Source organism: Ovis aries, chromosome 19 (assembly GCF_016772045.2).
Source record: "Ovis aries strain OAR_USU_Benz2616 breed Rambouillet chromosome 19, ARS-UI_Ramb_v3.0, whole genome shotgun sequence".
NCBI lineage: Eukaryota > Metazoa > Chordata > Mammalia > Artiodactyla > Bovidae > Ovis > Ovis aries.
The window spans coordinates 54,194,139-54,211,410 of NC_056072.1; the positions used below are offsets into that span (position 1 = coordinate 54,194,139).

The window sequence follows — 17,272 nt, forward strand, 5'->3', positions numbered from 1 at the left end:
ATTATTTTCTCCCATTCAGAAGGCTGTCTTTTCACCTTGCTTATATTTTCCTTTGTTGTGCAGAAGCTTTTAATTTTAATTAGATCCCATTTGTTTATTTTTGCTTTTGTTTCCAGAATTCTGGGAGGTGGATCATAGAGGATCCTGCTGTGATTTATGTCAGAGAGTGTTTTGCCTATGTTCTCCTCTAGGAGTTTTATAGTTTCTGGTCTTACATTTAGATCTTTAATCCATTTTGAGTTTATTTTTGTGTGCGGTGTTAAAAAGTGATCTAGTTTCATTCTTTTACAAGTGGCTGACCAGTTTTCCCAGCACCACTTGTTAAAGAGATTGTCTTTACTCCATTGTATATTTTGCCTCCTTTGTCAAAGATAAGGTGTCCATATGTGTGTGGATTTAGCTCTGGGCTTTCTATTTTGTTCCATTGATCCATATGTCTGTCTTTGTGCCAGTACCATACTGTTTTGATGACTGTGGCTTTGTAGTAGAAGCCTGAAGTCAGGCAAGTTGATTCCTCCAGTTCCATTCTTATTTCTCAAGATTGCTTTGGCAATTCGAGGTTTTTTGTATAAAAATATGGAACGCTTCACGAATTTGCATGTCATCCTTGCGCAGGGGCCATGCTAATCTTCTCTGTATCGTTCCAATTTTAGTATATGTGCTGCCGAAGTGAGCACAGCAAGTTTCTTTTAATTTCGTGGCTGCAGTCACCATCTGCAGTGATTTTGGAGCCCAAGAAAATAAAGTCTGTCACTGTTTCCATTGTTTCCCCATCTATTTGCCATGAAGTGATGGGACCAGATGCCAGGATCTTTGTTTTTTGAATGTTGAGTTTTAAGCCAACTTTTTCACTCTCCTCTTTCACTTTCATCAAGAGGCTCTTTAGTTCTTCTTCGCTTTCTGCCATAAGAGTGGTGTCATCTGTGTATCTGAGGTTATTGATATTTCTCCCGGCAATCATGATTCCAGCTTGTGCTTCATCCAGCCTGGCATTTCACATGATGTACTCTGAATATAAGCTAAATAAGCAGGGTGACAATATACAGCCTTGATGTACTCCTTTCCCAATTTGGAACCAGTCTGTTGTTCCATGTCTGGTTCTAACTGTTGCCTTCTTGACCTGCATTCAGATTTCTCAGGAGACAGGTCAGGTGGTCTGGTATTCCCATCTCTTGAAGAATTTTCCACAGTTTGTTGTGATCTACGCAGTCAAACGCTTTGGTGTAATCAATAAAGCAGAAGTAGATGTTTTTCTGGAATTGTCTTGGTTTTTCGATGATCCAGTGGCTGTTGGCAATTTGATCTCTGGTTCCTCTGCCTATTCTAAATCCAGCTTGAACATCTGGAAAGTTCTTAGTTCACATACTGTTGAAGCCTGGCTTGGAGAATTTTGAGCATTACGTTGCTAGCGTGTGAGATGAGTGCAATGGTGTGGTAGTTTGAGCATTCGTTGGCATTGCCTTTCTTTGGGATTGGAATGAAAACTGATGTTTTCCAGTCCTGTGGCCACTGCTGAGTTTTCCAAATTTGCTGGCATATTGAATGCAGCTTTTTGTCAGCGTCATCTTTTAGGATTTGAAATAGCTCAGCTGGAGTTCCATCACCTCCACTAGCTTTGTTCGTAGTGATGTTTCCTAAGGCCCACTTGACTTTGCATTCCAGGATGTCTGGCTCTAGGTGAGTGATCACACCATCATGGTTATCTGGGTCATACAGATCTTTTTTGAATAGTTCTTCTGTGTATTCTTGCCACCTCTTCTTAATATCTTCTGCTTCTGTTAGGTCCATACCCTTTCTGTCCTTTATTGAGCCCATCTTTGCATGAAATGTTCCCTTGGTATCTCTAATTTTCTTGAAGAGATCTCTAGTCTTTCCCTGAAAGGCTCAGATGGTAGCGGGTTTTTTTGTTTTTAGCAGTAATGTATTCTTAATTAAGATATGCACATTGTTTTTAGACATACTATTGCACACTTAATAGACTACAAGATAGTATAAAAATGGCCTTTATGTGTGCTGGGAACCCAAAACTTCACAGGCTTACTTTGGTGTAATACTCACTTTGTTGAAGTGGTCTTGAACCACACCCACAGTATCCCAGCTCTGCCTGTAATTAAAATTGCAAAATGATCACTGCTCTCGGTCTTTCTTTGGAAAACTTCCCTTACAAGAAGAGAAAACCTAGTTCCTCCAAAGCAGAGCTCAGGCCTGTTGCCTTCGTGCCTCCCTGGGCTTGATGGCCTCTGGTCTCAGAGCCCTCTCGTTTGTCTTGCTTGTCACTGCTGGCATCGCCTTGCTAGAGTGCCCACATGTTCCCCTCACAACTTTCCTCAGAAGCTTTAGTGGTTCACCAGAACCTCCAGGGTGAACTCCCAACTCATGAAATCCAGGCCTTCTAAAACACAACCTACTCCCTACTTTTAAAGCTACCCTGTTCCCAACAAAGCCCGCGTACGCGCATGCTCACGCATCCAGGCCTGGACGTCCAGCCTTCCCCCAGCACTGCCTCTCTCCACGCCAGGTCCACCCGCCCCCTTGACTGTGTCTGAGCAGCACACCTCACCTAGCTCTGTGCCCTGCTCTCATCCCTCCCCTCTGAAGTCCTTGCTTCGGAGAAGTCTGTTTATCTCCGTTCTGGGTGGTGTGTGGGGGCGGGGGCGGGTTTGGGATTTTTGGGGGGGGTACTGTTTTCCCCTCTGTTGTGCTGTTCATTAGACACCTATGTGTTAGGATTATCATGGGGCGGGTCTGTCTGGTTTGTGAAGGAGCTGTTGATTCGAGCACTCACTCATGCCATATACCAAGATACGAAGCTAAACAAAATGGGACTTGCAGGTTAGTAGAAAAAAGCAGATGGGACTGGTCCTACCAGACTGGGGGCTGTGGGAGGGCAGGGCAGGGCCCGACCGGAGCAGCTCACATACAGTTGTCCTCATCCCCGCTGGGTGTGCGCGCCCCACACAGCTCCTAGCACTTAGTGGTTGCTCCGTGCATTTTGAGTTGAGATGGAGAGAGGGGGCTTGAGCAAACAGGGGCCAGGGCATGGGGTGCAGAGGGCAGGGAGGGAGACTGCAGGAAGTGGCCCCTTCTGAGTGAGGTCTGAGCAGGCTGGCCGGAGGGGTGCAGGGGCTGCAGGGACCCACTAGCCTCCCTGTGGGTCTGCCCCCTAGGCTGAGCCGCCAGTCCTGCCCGTTTCTGCTCACACGAGGACTCATGTCGATAGTGGGTCTTTGACCAAGAGCCTCAGCCCCCAGGGTTGATATTTCCCTAATTGGAAAAGGAAACGAGCGCCGTGTTCACCTGTTGTCCATTGCTGTTATAGCAGCAGGATGAAGGGAATGTGTCCAGTTTGTGTTTCATGGTGGGTTTCCCCCTACATTTCTCAAATTTTCAGTTGGCTGACATAAGGAAAGGACACCGAAAGCTCAGCTTCTCTGTACACTGGCGCTGATTCGATTCTTGGGGACTGAGATTTGGGTGAAGTAGAAATGAGTGACTTTATTGCTTCCCCAGGCAAAAGGGGACACAGCAGGCTTGTGCCCTCAAAACCGTGTCCCAGCTTAGGGAAGATAGTGAGAAGTTGATCATAGGAATTGTTCAAAGAGGGCCTGGTCAGCTCGTGGACATTTCTTCTGATGGGTTGGTGGTGAGGTCCAGTAGCAGTCAACATTGTCACCTTTCAGGTCCAGCTTGTCTGGGGTCTGCATGCCTGTGGGCAGCCTACCATTACCATCTCCCGCCTGGAGGGTTCAGTATCTGCAGACTAGCTCAAAGTTACTGTTTATGTATCCTGCGATGGGGAAGCAGCACTCCGCTCCAAGGCTGCCCTTGGCTGTTTGCTCCTCCCTGGTCTCACATCCTCTCCCTTCCCTGATGAACAACTGCATGAACCTGCCCCTTGGAACTCAGGGAAGGTCCTGGAGGCTAAGTGAAGGTTGTTTCCTGTAATCAGAGAAATGGGGGGACACAGGCCTTGTGCCCAGGAGCCCCACAGGGCCCTGCTCAGTATCAGAAAGCTGCTTCCGTTGCTTTTGGAGGGGCTGGGGGTGACGTAAGGTTTTTAGAGCAGCACATCTTCCTGGGTTTTGACTGGACTACTCGAAGCTCTAAAGTGTGGGTTGGAACATGCTCTTAGTTCAGCTTAGTGTCTGGCTCTGCACGTGCAGCCTTGCTGGGGTCCTTGCCCGGATCTCAGGCTCCCACTCACCAGTGAGGGGCAGAGCAAACACAGCACCTCTGTCCGGCCTTTGGTCTCACGTGGTCTGAAGGTGGAACATCTGGAACCACGAGTATGAGTCACAGCCCCTCCATCACGGTCCTGTCGGGGGCACCCTCCACCGTCTGGGTCACAGCCACAGCCCTGAGAGTAGCCACACGCGGCCTCCGGGAGGGGGTCCTAGGACCACCCATCTCTCGCATCCTCCCCTCGAACTCGTGTAGCGAACACAGGTCGTAGATGGTTACTGTGTGCCAGGCCCTGGGCTAAGGGAAAGGCAAGGCTCCCCGCCCACAAGCACTGTGTGGTAGGAGAGCATAGCAAGTGTCCTCTAAAGGCCTGTTACCTAAAGTGAATACCTTTCTTCTATAAACAAGTCTAGCAAGACTTAGTTTTCTTTGCTTTTCCAGCCCACGGCCAATGAGCAGTAGTAAATAAAGGGTGTATTGGGGGTAGCCGTAGACGCAGAAATGGCAGCCAGGAATGGGGGGGAGACGAAGAGCCACAGGAAGGAGACCCCAGAATTAGACTTGGAATAGTCTGCACAGGCCAGTTGGTTAAAACTGAGGGCACAGTGAATCTCTGCCCGCCTGAGGACATTGAGACCTAACACACTCCAGTAACTGATGTTCCCAGTAATGACTCTATATCGTTCCAAAGAAATGGATGGTTACTGTACTTAAGACAAAAGCAGCTATAATATATATTTTTTGTTGTTTTTAATTTTACTTTTAAGATTTCCAACTTAACCATCCAAATGGTTAAAATGTATTCCTGCTTAGGAATAAAGCACAGTTGCCTGGGACATTTACTTATGTGGAAGGACCTGTTCCTCCGGAAAACCACACATATGGAACACAACTCAGGTTCAGTCACATCATCACCATATGACTGGTGGTGGCTCAGCCGGTAAAGAATCTGCCTAGAATGCAGGAGACCCAGGTTTGGTCCCAGGGTTGGGAAGATCTCCTGCAGAAGGAATAGCTACCCACTCCAGTATTCTTGCCTGGAGAATCCCATGGACAGAGGAGACTGGCGGGCTACAGTCCACGGGGTCGCAAAGAGGCGGACACGACTGAGTGGCTAACACTTTCACTTTTCACAATAAGAATGGGCAGTTGTCAGAGGACAGATAGGATACAGTCAACTACTCTGAAAACATACTCACTGGAAGTATATAAGTTGTAGAAGTGTTGCTCTGAATTTGTCTGTTTCCATCAGAGCTCTTGGGTGAGTACACGTGTCGGTGAGAAGTGCTGTTTGGAAAGGAATCTTTTTTTCTGAGCAGTGGGTCTCAACAGGGGCTTTAAATAGTCAGTAAACTGTGTTGTCAACAGATGTGCTGTCGGTCCAGCTTTGCTCCCGTTTCCAGAGCATAGGCAGAGTAGATCCAGGGTGAGTCTTAAGGACCTTGGGGTTTTCAGAATGGCGAATGAGCACTGGCTGCAGCTTCAAGTCACCAGCTTACTTGGCCTCTGACCAGAGAGTCAGCCTGTCCTTGGAAGCTTTGAAGTGAGGTATTGACTTCTCCTCTCAAGCTATGGGAAGTCCTAGACGGCATCTTCTGCCAACAGAAGGCTGTTTGGTCTACACTGGAAATTTGTTCTTTAGCGTAGCCACCTTCATGAATTATCTCAGCTGGATCTTCTGGATAACGTGCTGACGTAGCTTCCACGTCAGCACTTGCTGCTTCAACTTTCACTTTTATGTTATGGAGATGGCTTCTTAAGTTACACTTCATGAATCAAACTCTGCCAAGCTCAGACTTTTCTTCTGCAGCGGCCTCACCTCTCAAAGCCTTCACAGAAATGAAGGTTCTGAATTAGGCTTTTGCTTGCAGGAATGTTACGGCTGGTTGGTCTTCCACCCGGAGCACTAAAGCTCTCTCCACCTTGGCAGTAAGGCAGTTTCGCTTTTTTATCATCTGTGTGTTCACTGGAGTGGCACTTTTCGTTTTCTTGAAGAACTTTTCCTTTGCATTCACAACTTGGCTATTTCATGCAAGAAGCCTAGCTTTCCGGTCTGTCACAGCTTTCGAAATGTCTTCCTTACTAAGCTTAATCATTTCTAGCTTTTAATTTAAAGTGAGAAGACATGCTACTCTTCCTTTCATTTGAACACTTAGAGGCCATTGGAGGCTGATTGATTGGCCTAATTTCAATATTATTGTATCTCAGGGAATGGAGAGGCACAGGGGGAGTTAGAGAGGCAAACAGCAGCGTCGTGGAGCAGTCAGAACACCAGAATGTTCACCATTTAGGTTTGCTGTCTTATATGGGGGGTAGTTCATGCTGCTCTGAAACAACAAAATAGTCATATCGAAGATTGCTGATCTCAGGTCACCATAACAATAAAATAATAACGAAAAGGCTTGAAATGTCACGGGCATTACGAAAGTGTAGACACTAAGTGAGCGGATGCTGTTGGAAAAATGACACCGATAGACTTGCTCAACACAGGGTTGCCAGAGACATTCAATCTGCATTTCTTGTAGCGTAATAAAGTGAAGTGAAATAAAACAGGGCATACCTGTATTTTTTTCGGTGAGTAACAACTATCCCAGAACCAGCAAATTTCTGTAAAGAGCCAGAGTAAATACTTGAAGCTAATGAGTCTTTCCATCACAGCTACTCAGCCTTGCCATTATAATGCAGAACAGACATAGACCCTATAATATGTGTAATCAAATAGTGTGGCAGTGATCCAATAAAACCCTACTGATTTAGAGCTTAGACAGCAATTGTTGGGGCCTGGGTGATATGCATACAAATCAGCATGGCAACAGGAAAAACCAGGAGAACGCTTGCATTTGGACGTTGTCAAGATGGTGAGCCTTGATCAGCTCTTGAATCATAATGAAATTTCAGCTTTTCGTTTGTTGGGTTCGGGTTGTGCACAGTTTGGAAGTTTAGAATCTCCCTGCCATGGGTCAGCTCCCTGATAGCCCCGGTTCTCAATCTCCTGCTGCCCTTCTCTTCGGTGCCGCAGACGGTATCCCTGCATCTTCTAATGCCTCGAAGTCATCTCTGGCAATGCTGATTGTCACTCTCTTGTGAAGAGCACAAGGCTGCATTATTGGAAAATTCTGGGTGAATGTGATAGTCACTCTGAATATTTGTTGAGTCAGTGTTCCTTTTTTTTTTAATTTTTTTTTTCAGTGTTCCTTTGGAAATGCACGCAATCCACATTACCTGCCTTTCAGCCATTAATTCCCTGCCAGCCTGGGAGGGGAGGCCCTGGCCTTATTCTTTCAGTATTAGTCTGTGCAACTTTTGGCTCTGGGATGTCTGTCCCTTGAGTCATAGTTACTGTTCTCCCCTCTCAGCTTTCTGGACATGTCCTTACTTTTCATGACTGTACTGTATTCAGTTCAGATCCTCTTTCTTTGCTGGGGGTGAGGGCAGTCGAGGAAGGAGGAAAATTGGGCAAAGGGCAAGGAGAAGCCGTTGTGAGCTCACTCTGGTCCTTCAGGAAAGCAGACAGAGCCAGCGCCGCTGTTGAGGGATTTCCTCTGCTGTGAAGGGACTCAAGTTCTCTACAAACCGAGGTGTCGCCTGCCTGCCTGCCTCAGAGACTGTGTTCCGGGGTGGTCCTCGGCTCCTGTGTCTGGCAGAGAACTGGAGGCCACCACAGTTTCTGAGAAACCTGGTGGGTGAAGCGACAGGCCACAGAGTGTAAGAGAAAGAGCCGGAGGAGGGGATTCTGGACTTGCTGTCTTGCAGCGCACACCGTGGACAGATAGACTTCCGTAATCGAGCCTTAGTGATTTCATGGCTGTCTCCAGAGATTCGGCTGGAGCCTTGAGAGAGTGGGCACCTTGCTCAGCACATGCTTCTGGAGGAATGGACGTCTTTCCTAGAGAGAGGACGTGCACACCGTCTGTGATGTGTGCACAGACACCCATAGCGTCCATAGCTCCCTCGACCTTCACACCTACCCTGTCCTGAGGAGGGGCCTGGGGCTGGGGTATAGGTCTTGCCCTAGGTCGGGAGACCAGAACTCACCCAGCCCCACAACCAGGTGGTGGGGAAACACCTCTGGGCTCGCTGGCCAACATTCCTACACTTTGCTTTGTCACCACAGGTAGAGCCTAACTCAGAGTCTCTTATCCCTGGAAAATTAACCATTTTGGCCAGAGGGCTAAAACAAGCTTGGCTTGTTTCTAGCACATTCCCCATGCTGCTGAGTGTTGTGCCTTTATTATTGGCTAATGCACTACAGAAAATTAGAGCAGCTTAACCCTAGGCCTTCTGTCCTCCTACTCAAACCCAAAGAGCCTCAGCATGAGTCTTGGGTGCGTCTGCAGTATGGAGGCAGCAGTGTAACTGATGAAGAGTTCTTCCAGAGGGCCTGGTACTCCACCACCCACCCCCACCCCTGGTCTTGTAGGTCAAAATTTGAATATGTCTATTAGTCCTGCCTCCCATCTGGTGTTCTGTGTGTGTGCCTGCTGCTCTGGCTGACCTTGGGTGAAGTGTTTGCCTTTTTTTTTTTTTTAATTTACTTTTGGCCATGCCGGTTCTCTGTTGTTGCGAGGGCTCTCGCTAGTTGTGGCGCGCTGGGGCTACTCTCTAGTTGCGGGACCCAGGCGTCTCACTGCTGGCTTCTCGTTGCAGAGCGCGGGCTTTAAGGTACACGGGTTTCCGAGGCTGGGGCTCCTGGGCTCCGGAGTGTAGGCCCAGCAGCTGCGGTCCATAGGCTTAGTCGCTCCGCAGCATGTGGGATCTTCCCAGACGAGGGATCAAACCCGCGTCTCCCGCACCGGCAGGTGGATTCTTTACCACTGGACCCACCAGGGAAGCTCGGCATTTGCCCTTTTCAAGCTCCCCCGCCTTTCGTTATCTGTCACGTGAAGGCTTTGGGCAAGGCGGCCCTGTCTCACAGAGGTTAACTTAGCTCTCAGGAGTAGGGACGAGAGCTCAACGTTGGAAACGAACAGAAGGTGTAGGCAGCTTTCCGATTAGAAGTTCACACCCAGATCCTCACGGCTCCCTTGGGAAAGTAGCTTCATCAAGCCTCCCAGACGACCAGACCACGCCACCATTTCTGGATCCTTCCCTCTCTCTTCCAGATGCCAGTATGGACAGAATAGTTTATGATGCTTATCCCCGCCCACCACTTTCGAGACATTGAGCGGAAGCCGCAGTACCTCCAGCCGGAGAAGTGCATCCCGCCTCCCCACCCCCGTCCCGCGGGAGCCATGTGGTTCATCCGCGACGGCTGCGGCATCGCCTGTGCCATTGTCACCTGGTTCCTGGTCCTCTATGCGGAGTTCGTGGTCCTCTTCGTCATGCTGATCCCGTCCCGGGACTACGTGTACAGCGTCATCAACGGGCTCGTGTTCAACCTGCTGGCCTTCCTGGCCCTGGCTTCCCACTGCCGGGCCATGCTGACGGACCCCGTGAGTATGTCTGGGCTCGTTTTCACCAGCCTGCACTCTCCTCCTCTGGCCCGGGCATGGCCGCAGCCTGCATGTGCCCCCTGACCTTGGGGACGCGGAGAATAGGAGGGCCTGTTCTCTTCCCCCCGGGGGTGGGAAACTGGACACGGGCCCCTGCAAGGGGACCCCGTCTGTGCCGCGGCCTGTCTGGGTTGGTTGAACAATACTGTCTATACGTGGGTGTCTGCATGAATGGAGCCTTCCGTGGGAGGGGTCTGGCCAGGGCAAGCCCAGCCTCTGGTTAGAAAGGCAGGGTGAGGGCCCCGCGAGGCTCGGCCGCATGATCCGAGCAGAAAGCACGCTGCCCCTTGGGTGGGGTTGGGGGTTCCTAGTGAAGACAGGACTGGCGCTAGGTGGAGATGAAATTAAAGCCCTACCCAGGCCCAGAAACCTGCATGGCAGTGGCCTTTACCTCGCTTGGACGAGACTCGTCTTTTCCTGAAAAGCTGGACAGGCCGGTTTCAGGCCGTGGCAGGCATCTCTCAGTACATATCTGTGGGCAAAGCCATGGTTTTCTGGCCAAGGACTTAGCTAAATATACCAAGCTGTGCAAGTGGCTATTGAGTGTTGCCTACCCTGGTATTAAATCCTCCATTCCTGCTCATTACTGTGTATGGGAAAAGCAAGAGAGTGCGTTATTTGATAAAGACCTCCTGTGGCTTAATTGTCTCAGTATGAGGGACCGGTGTGTTTAAATTAGGAAAGGGAAAGCTCTCTGAATGGCAGTGGCCCTGGCCGCACAGACCTCGATTCTCTGAGTCCTGGGGAAGGCACGGTCAAAATGCTGGGTCCTGAACTAGTCCACTTCCCGAAGAGCTCCACTTCCTGCTGGTTTGGGGTGGGGGGTGGTGGTCGGGGTTGGGGGGCTGGATCATTAATCTGTCCCTGGGGAAAGCTGTTTGCCGGGCTCGATCACAAGTCAGTGCCCAGCCCAGATGGCATCTCTGCTCACACATGCGCCTGTGGAGATGGCACACACTGGCAGGCAGGGGCCTGTTGACCCGGTGTTAGCACTGCTTGTGGGATTCTTAGAACACTTGTCACCTGAAGGAAACGAAGTATAAGGTTATGAGTGCCCCAAACACAAGGGTACGAACGATTTTCCCAGCAGCATACTGGAAGCAACTTACGGGCTCTTTCATAAGGTTTTCCGGTGCCCTTGCAAGGCTGAAAGACGTTATTTGTCTCAGCTTATAATTCTGGTGTCTGCTGGGCCCCAGGCACGCTTTCTTCCCTCATGGTGCCCTGGCAGGCGAGGTCCACCCTGTGTGATGAAGGCTGCGGCAAAGGAAGCACGAGTAGGTGTGAAAGAAATCACCAGCCTAGGAAGGGGGGCTGCCTGGAGGAGGTGCTGCCCAGGCCAGCTCTGATTAGAACAGTGGACAGGGGCAGGGAAGGTGGTGGGGGGGCGGGCAGGAAGACACTGTGAGTGTTCCAGGCACAGGGAGCAGCGTGCAGAGAGACACACGAGTGTTGGGGTGTGGTCGTCTGGAGTGAAGAGAACCCAGGAGGATGGACTTGGGTTGGTCACGTGACCAGAGTGCCAAAGAAGTGGGGTAGGAGTGGGATAATGGGGGCCGTCAAGAGGCACTGAGGATTTTAAACGCAGGAGTGATGAGATCAGGTTGTCGCTGTACAAGGATCACCCCAGCAGCAGTGAGCGGGCGCTGCGGGCTGGGGTCAAATGAATGCCAGTGTGTATTGGGTGCCTACCATATTCAGGGTCCTGAGCAGCCAGTTCAGCTGTGAGCAAGGCACACCGCGATCCCTGCCCTCCTGCCCAGCTCCCGGCCTAGGGCGTCGGGCAGTGAAGAACAAGCGAAGGAACAAGGCAATTCCAGGGAGCGAAAGGGGCTTTTAAAGATCCAGGGGCTCTGGTGGGTGACTTTCTGGAGCGAAGCCAGACCGTTTGGAGGAAGGTGATCTGAGAAGGACCCCTGAGGCCTGAAAGATATGAAGCAGTGCTCAGAGGCAGCACCCTGCAGACAGAGGACAGATACAGAGGCCCAGAGACAGGAGCGTGGTTGGCATGTTTGAGAAACAGGACTCACACCAGGCTGACCAGAGCGTGGTGAGTGGGGGTGAGAGGGGCTGGAAGAGGCGGGGAGGGCTGCGGAAGCCAGGCCGGGTAGGGCCTGTGGCCTCGTGAGAACCTTGGTCTCTCTTGTCAATTGAGTGAGAAGCCATCTGAGAGGCATGATGTGACCTGGTTTTGAAAAGGGTGCTGCCTGGCTTGCGATAGGGGGGACTGAGGTGGAGCCGGGAGAAGCAGGAAGGTGAGAGCTGCGGCAGTGGGCCAGGCTGGACGTGGTGGCGGCTCAGACCTAGGTGGAAGCGGTGAGGTGTGGGGAGGAGAAGCTGCTGGACTCCGAATATGTTTGAAACCATCAATGCTCGGGTTTGCCCGCACGTTAGAATCCCCTTGGGCAGCTTTTGAAAAGTACTGATGCCATGGGCCTGCCCCCAGAGATTCCACTCTGATTGGTCTGAGGTGGGGCCCTGGGATTGAGGTGCTTTAAAGCTCCCAGGTGTCCCTCCTATTCAGCCAGATCTGAGAACTGCCAGAGTGGCAGAAGGCGTGAGGGATCAGGGAGGGTGCCTTCCAGAGTCTTGGCAGGAGCAGCTAGGAGATCTGCTGGTGCCGCTTGTTGGATGGGAGAGCCTGGGGAGATCAGATTTTGGAGGAGAAATCAAGGCTTCTGTTCTGGCCAAACTGCAGGTCTATTATGTGTAAGCAGGGGCACCAGGTGGGCAGTAGGTAGCCAGGTCTGGGGCTGGTGGCGATTGAGGGTCAGAGCCTAGAGTGTGGAGGGAGGTTACTGGTTTCTATGAATAGAGGGTGTTGGGTGTCAGGCGGGAGGGAGAGGAGGCTTCCACCCTGGCATTCCTGCTACCCTCACACGCGTCTGTTCTTTAACCCCTCCATGGTGCCCCCTCCAAGGTCTTCCTCAGCCTGGCCCCTGGCAGTCAGACACAGGAGAGAATGAGCCTCAAGGGCCTGTTGCTCGGCTTCCAACCCCAAACGCATGAGAGCCAGAGTTGTCATATCCCAGACACCAGCCAGCTTCTCAGAGGTTTGTCTTGCTGTTGGCCCCGAAGAAAACTGGGCAAACACGTAATAAAGCCTCTGTCGATAAATACCCACAGCAGTAAGGGGAGCAGCTCAGAGCATGTCCTGCCGACCTGCCCCGTCTCAGGCTCCGCATGCTGCCTCCTGCTTGTCCCCAGTCCCAGCGGGTGACACCTCATGCAAAAGAGAGACAGGTGGGCTGCAGAGCCCCGGGACACCCGCACGCCAGGTTCCAAGGGGCGGAGCTGAAAGCCCAGATCTCACCCTGAAAGCAGACACTAGGGGCTCCTTATTAACACTGCAGGCAGGGTCTGGTTTGAGAAAGACATCGCTTCAGGATTCTAAGGAGTTTCCTATAGGGCTGTAATGTTTTGTAGGTCAGTTCATGTGTATAATTTTTCAGAAAATTTTATGCCCAGAGGTTATAAACAATGTATTATAACGTATACATAATGTATATTGGTCAGAAAAACTTGTGTCCTAAGGGGTAAACAGTGTATAACAATGTATGCATTGTGTATCATTTTGGTTTGTTAGTATTACTAGTAAAAGAAAAGAAAACAAAACAAAACCCCTCCTATAGTCTCCTGCAGTTGCTGGTACTACTTTGAGCTCTGATGTTCCTATTCCAAATGTAGCATCAGAACAGGTCGCAACCACTGCAGCTTTCTGGACCGTGTAGCAGTCACTTACTCCAACGTAGTTGTAAACAGGTCCACAGAGAGCTTGAGCAGAAAAGGGAAGGAAGGACGGACCCGGATGCGGAGCTCCCCTTTGAGCAGTGGGGTGAGAGGGTGCTGCCTGGAGGGGTGGGGTGTGGGGCACACGGCAGACTGGTGTTTGAGTGATGTCCTCAGAGGAGCTCTCTGTGTTCCTAAAGCACTTCAGACATAGAGAAGTCTGGAGTGGCACCACTGGCCCGGAGGAGGCCACCCCTTGAAGACAGCCCGGACTCCAGCTCTTACCTCGGCTCCTTCTCTCTCCCTGCCCCATCCCGATTTCACCACCCATCCTTTTCCTGTTATAAGTACTCATCCTGGGAATGCTGGAATCCTCAGGAATCCTGAAGGATTCCATTTAAAATGTAGCTCTGGGTGGCTTCCCTGGGGGTCCAGTGGTTAAGAATCTGCCTGCCAATGCCAGGGATATGGGTTCGATCCCTGCTTGGAGAAGACCCCCCACATGCCTCGAGGCAGCTAAGCCTGGGCACCACAGCTGCTGAGCCTGCACGCCACAGAGCCTGTGCGCCGCACTAAGAGAAGCCACTGTAAGGAGAGGGCTTCCAGGGTGGCCCTAGTGATGAAGAACCTGCCTGCCTTAGTTACCTCACCTATAATATGAGGACTAGCATACTCTTCTCTCATAGGTTTATTGTCAGAATTAATTGACAGTGTGCAGTGAAGGAGCCCTTGGAAGTGTGCCTGGCATAGAAGCAATCAATAAATGTCTGTTAGGCCATCACTATTAACCCGGCTTGGATTTATTGACGACTCCTCCCTGCTAGGCCCTGGGTAATTCATTGGGCTGCAGATTACAGACATGTCTCTGTCCTCCAGGAATTTACAGTCCTGTAGACGAGATCAGTGCATAATTAAATGATAGGTGTTATGAGATGAAGAGAAACTGTGGTAGCACAAAGGCCAAGTGAGGGCTCTGCCTCGGGTGTAGCCTGGGGCCATTAGAAGGCAGAGGATGTGGTCCAGGCTTGGTGCAGGCCCAGCGCTTCCTTTGTGGCTCAGGTGGTAACGAATCCTGTCTGCCAAATCAGGAGACGCAGGTTTGACCCCTGAATCCGGAAGATCCCCTGGAAAGGAAATAGCAATCCACTCGTGTTCTTGCTTGGAGGGTTCCATGGACAGAGCAGCCTGGTGGGCTGTAGTCCATGGGGTCGCAAAGAGTCGGACACGACTGAGCATCTGATGCACAGCAGGAGGCGGGGACAAGCCTGAGACCGGAGGGGAGGTGCCGGTGTGGGTCCCTGAGGGCACAGGAGGGAGACTTGCAGAGCTCAGAGCTCCAGCGTCCGGGGGGTGGGGCTCTCGGGAGAGAGATGACACTGAAGGCGTGGTTCAGGGCTGCGTCTCAGTGACCTTACCTGGGCACCTCCCAGGAGCTTGGACTCTGTACCACGTGAGGGCTCTGGGGAGCCAGGGAAGGCTTTTTTTAGGCAAAGGGAATAACATGATCAGATTCACATTTTAGAAAGTTGCCTCTGGAAAACAGTTAGGGGGAGGCATAGAGGTGAGGCTGCCAGATGCAAGGGAGAGCCTGGACGTAGGCAGACCTGGGGACTCTAGTATCTGGGACGCACGGTGATGGGGCTCAACTGAGGCCATGAGCATGGCGTGGAGGGGAGGATATTGGAGTCGGGGCATAATACAGGCGCACGTTAACTCAGTGGAGTAGGTGGGAGTGTGGGGCGGAGGGTTAGGAGAATTGAAGATGACTAGTGGGCGTCTACCCCCAGTGACCAGGCAGATGGGTGTCCCATGGGCTGGGGCGGGGGGGTGGGCAGAGAATAGGAAGGAGAGTTTGGGGAGCAAGGGGTGGGGTCAGTTCTAGCAGGTTGAATTGGGAGGAGGGGAAGGGGTTGGATTATTTTGTCTGAATGCTTTTGAACAACCAGGTAGAAACACGTTCAGCTGCGAAAGAAGTCCGAGTTGGAGCTGGTGGCGGGGGAAGGTTGTCTGGGGAGTGCAGGATGAACGGGAATGAGGGCAGCTGGTGGAGCCCCGAGAAACACCCAGGTCCAGGTTGGGTGGAGACCCCGAGGGTGTGGAGCAGCCGCAGGAGGGTAATAGGCGAGGGACCGGTAAGAGAGGGCGGAGGACTGGCGTTTGGACTTGGCCACAGGGAGTTCTCATCGACCTGATGAGGGTGGTTCCCTGTTACGGAGGCAGTAGGGGCCAGCGTGAAACGGAGTCGGGGTGAGCAGAGCGCACGCAACCTCGGAGAACCTTAGCTGTGACGGGGAAAGCCTGGAATCTCCTCTAAGCTCAGAGAAGGGAAAGCTCCGAGGTAGACGGATGAGCCCTGGGTGTCCAGGGATCGGGGTAGGGAGAGGAGGAGTCTGGAGGGGGTTACTTCAGCAGCCTCAGTTTCCTCTGACATGGACAGGGGAGTGAGTAGGGGTTGAGAAAGGTACTGGAAGTTTGGGCTAGCCACTGAAGGGAATGGATGATAGGAGCATATCATGCCTCCTGCCCCCAGATTCAAATGGATTCCACTGCAGGGTGAAATCGGTTTTAGAAGCTTATGAGCATTTTTTATGGGTGTATAGATTTTTTAAAAAGTGTTTGTAGCTTACTATGTGGGCTTCCCAGGTGGCACGAGTAGTAAAGAACCCACCTGCCAATGCAGGAGGCATAAGAGACACGGGTTCGATCCCTGGGTTGGGAAGATCCCCTGGAGGAGGCCAGAACAACCCACTCCAGTATTCTTGCCTATGACATCCCATGAAACAGAGGAGCCTGGTGGGCTACCATCCATGGGGTGGCAGAGTCAGACACGACCGAAGCGACTTAGCACACGCAGCTTACTGTGTACAAGGAGAAAAGACTGGAAGACTGTATCGAAAATGTTAATAGTACTCATCTTTGGATGATAGAATCAGAGGGGTGGGCTTTCCCCATTTTAAAATTCTCTTCTCTCTGCATTTTTAAAAGTTTTGAACAAGTATTACTTTGGAAATGAGGAAAAGATGAGTCAGTTTTGCTCGGCCGGGGTGCGGTAACGTGGAAGCTTTGAGCCATCCCTGTGAGATATAAGTGGTGGGTGGACGTAGAGAGTGTTTCTCTTCATGCAAGTGCGACAACCGTGCAGTCACCGGCAGAAATGTCTCGGTGGGCCTTCCAACTCCGTGTCGTCTTATCAAGAATCAAATGGAACAAACTTCCTTACTGTGAACTAGTACATTCTGAAATCTGTGGAGATGAGCCCAGGAGAGCCTGGTTTTTTTTGTTTTTTTGTTTTTTTTAAAAAAAAGAAGGACAGAGAAAGGGAGGAAGGACAGATCCCTCAGCTCAGGGACTGGTCCGGCTTGTCTCTAGCTCTGCGAGGGGGGCTTCCTGGGTGGGTGGGGTCTCGCCTGGATGGGAGTGTGCCTCCAAGCAGATGTGTGCAAGAGGGAGTTTCATGGAGGGGAAACTTTTGGAAAAAAAGACTGTGGTCTTGAATCGAAGTGTCTCTGGCTGGGGTCTGGAATAGCAGGTGGGAATGAGAAGACCAAAAGACAGCTCCGGTTGCCCTTGGTGTTGTAAAGCTCTTGTAGCCGTTATGGGGGGAGAGGGGTCTCCTGAGGTTTACAGCAAATTCTGGTGGCAGGGACCTGAAACACAGGACCTAGGGAAGAAACCAAGAGCAACTTCCATTTAGGAAACCCGCCCCATTGCCTCATCTCCTTGGGGAGACGGTGTTCTTAGTGCTTTTCCCTTGTACGCGTGACGACAGTGACTTCCAGATGTGGTTCTTTGGCTTCAGAATCCATGAAAGGTCACGTGGTTGCCCAAACTCACTTGCTTTTTTACATTAAAGAGAATTTAACATGCAG

General features: G+C 51.1%; 1 protein-coding gene and 1 non-coding gene across 7 annotated transcripts in view; one reads left to right on the forward strand and one right to left on the reverse strand.

Annotated features, from left to right (window-relative positions):
- ZDHHC3 (zinc finger DHHC-type palmitoyltransferase 3) overlaps positions 1 to 17,272 on the forward strand; it is a 61,389-nt gene that overhangs the window by 15,021 nt on the left and 29,096 nt on the right. For 5 of the 6 annotated variants that reach the window (XM_027957746.3, XM_027957745.3, XM_027957747.3 and 2 more), the window contains exon 2: positions 9,285 to 9,614. The exons of the other annotated variant lie outside the window; for it this stretch is intronic. In XM_027957746.3, the coding sequence (XP_027813547.1) occupies positions 9,309 to 9,614 (306 nt within the window). In that variant the 5' untranslated portion in view covers positions 9,285 to 9,308. The remainder of the gene's footprint in view (positions 1 to 9,284; positions 9,615 to 17,272) is intronic. 6 annotated transcript variants of the gene reach the window in all.
- On the reverse strand, positions 571 to 677 carry LOC114109456 (U6 spliceosomal RNA). The gene has a single exon (XR_003586142.1). It is a non-coding gene; the product is annotated as a U6 spliceosomal RNA (small nuclear RNA).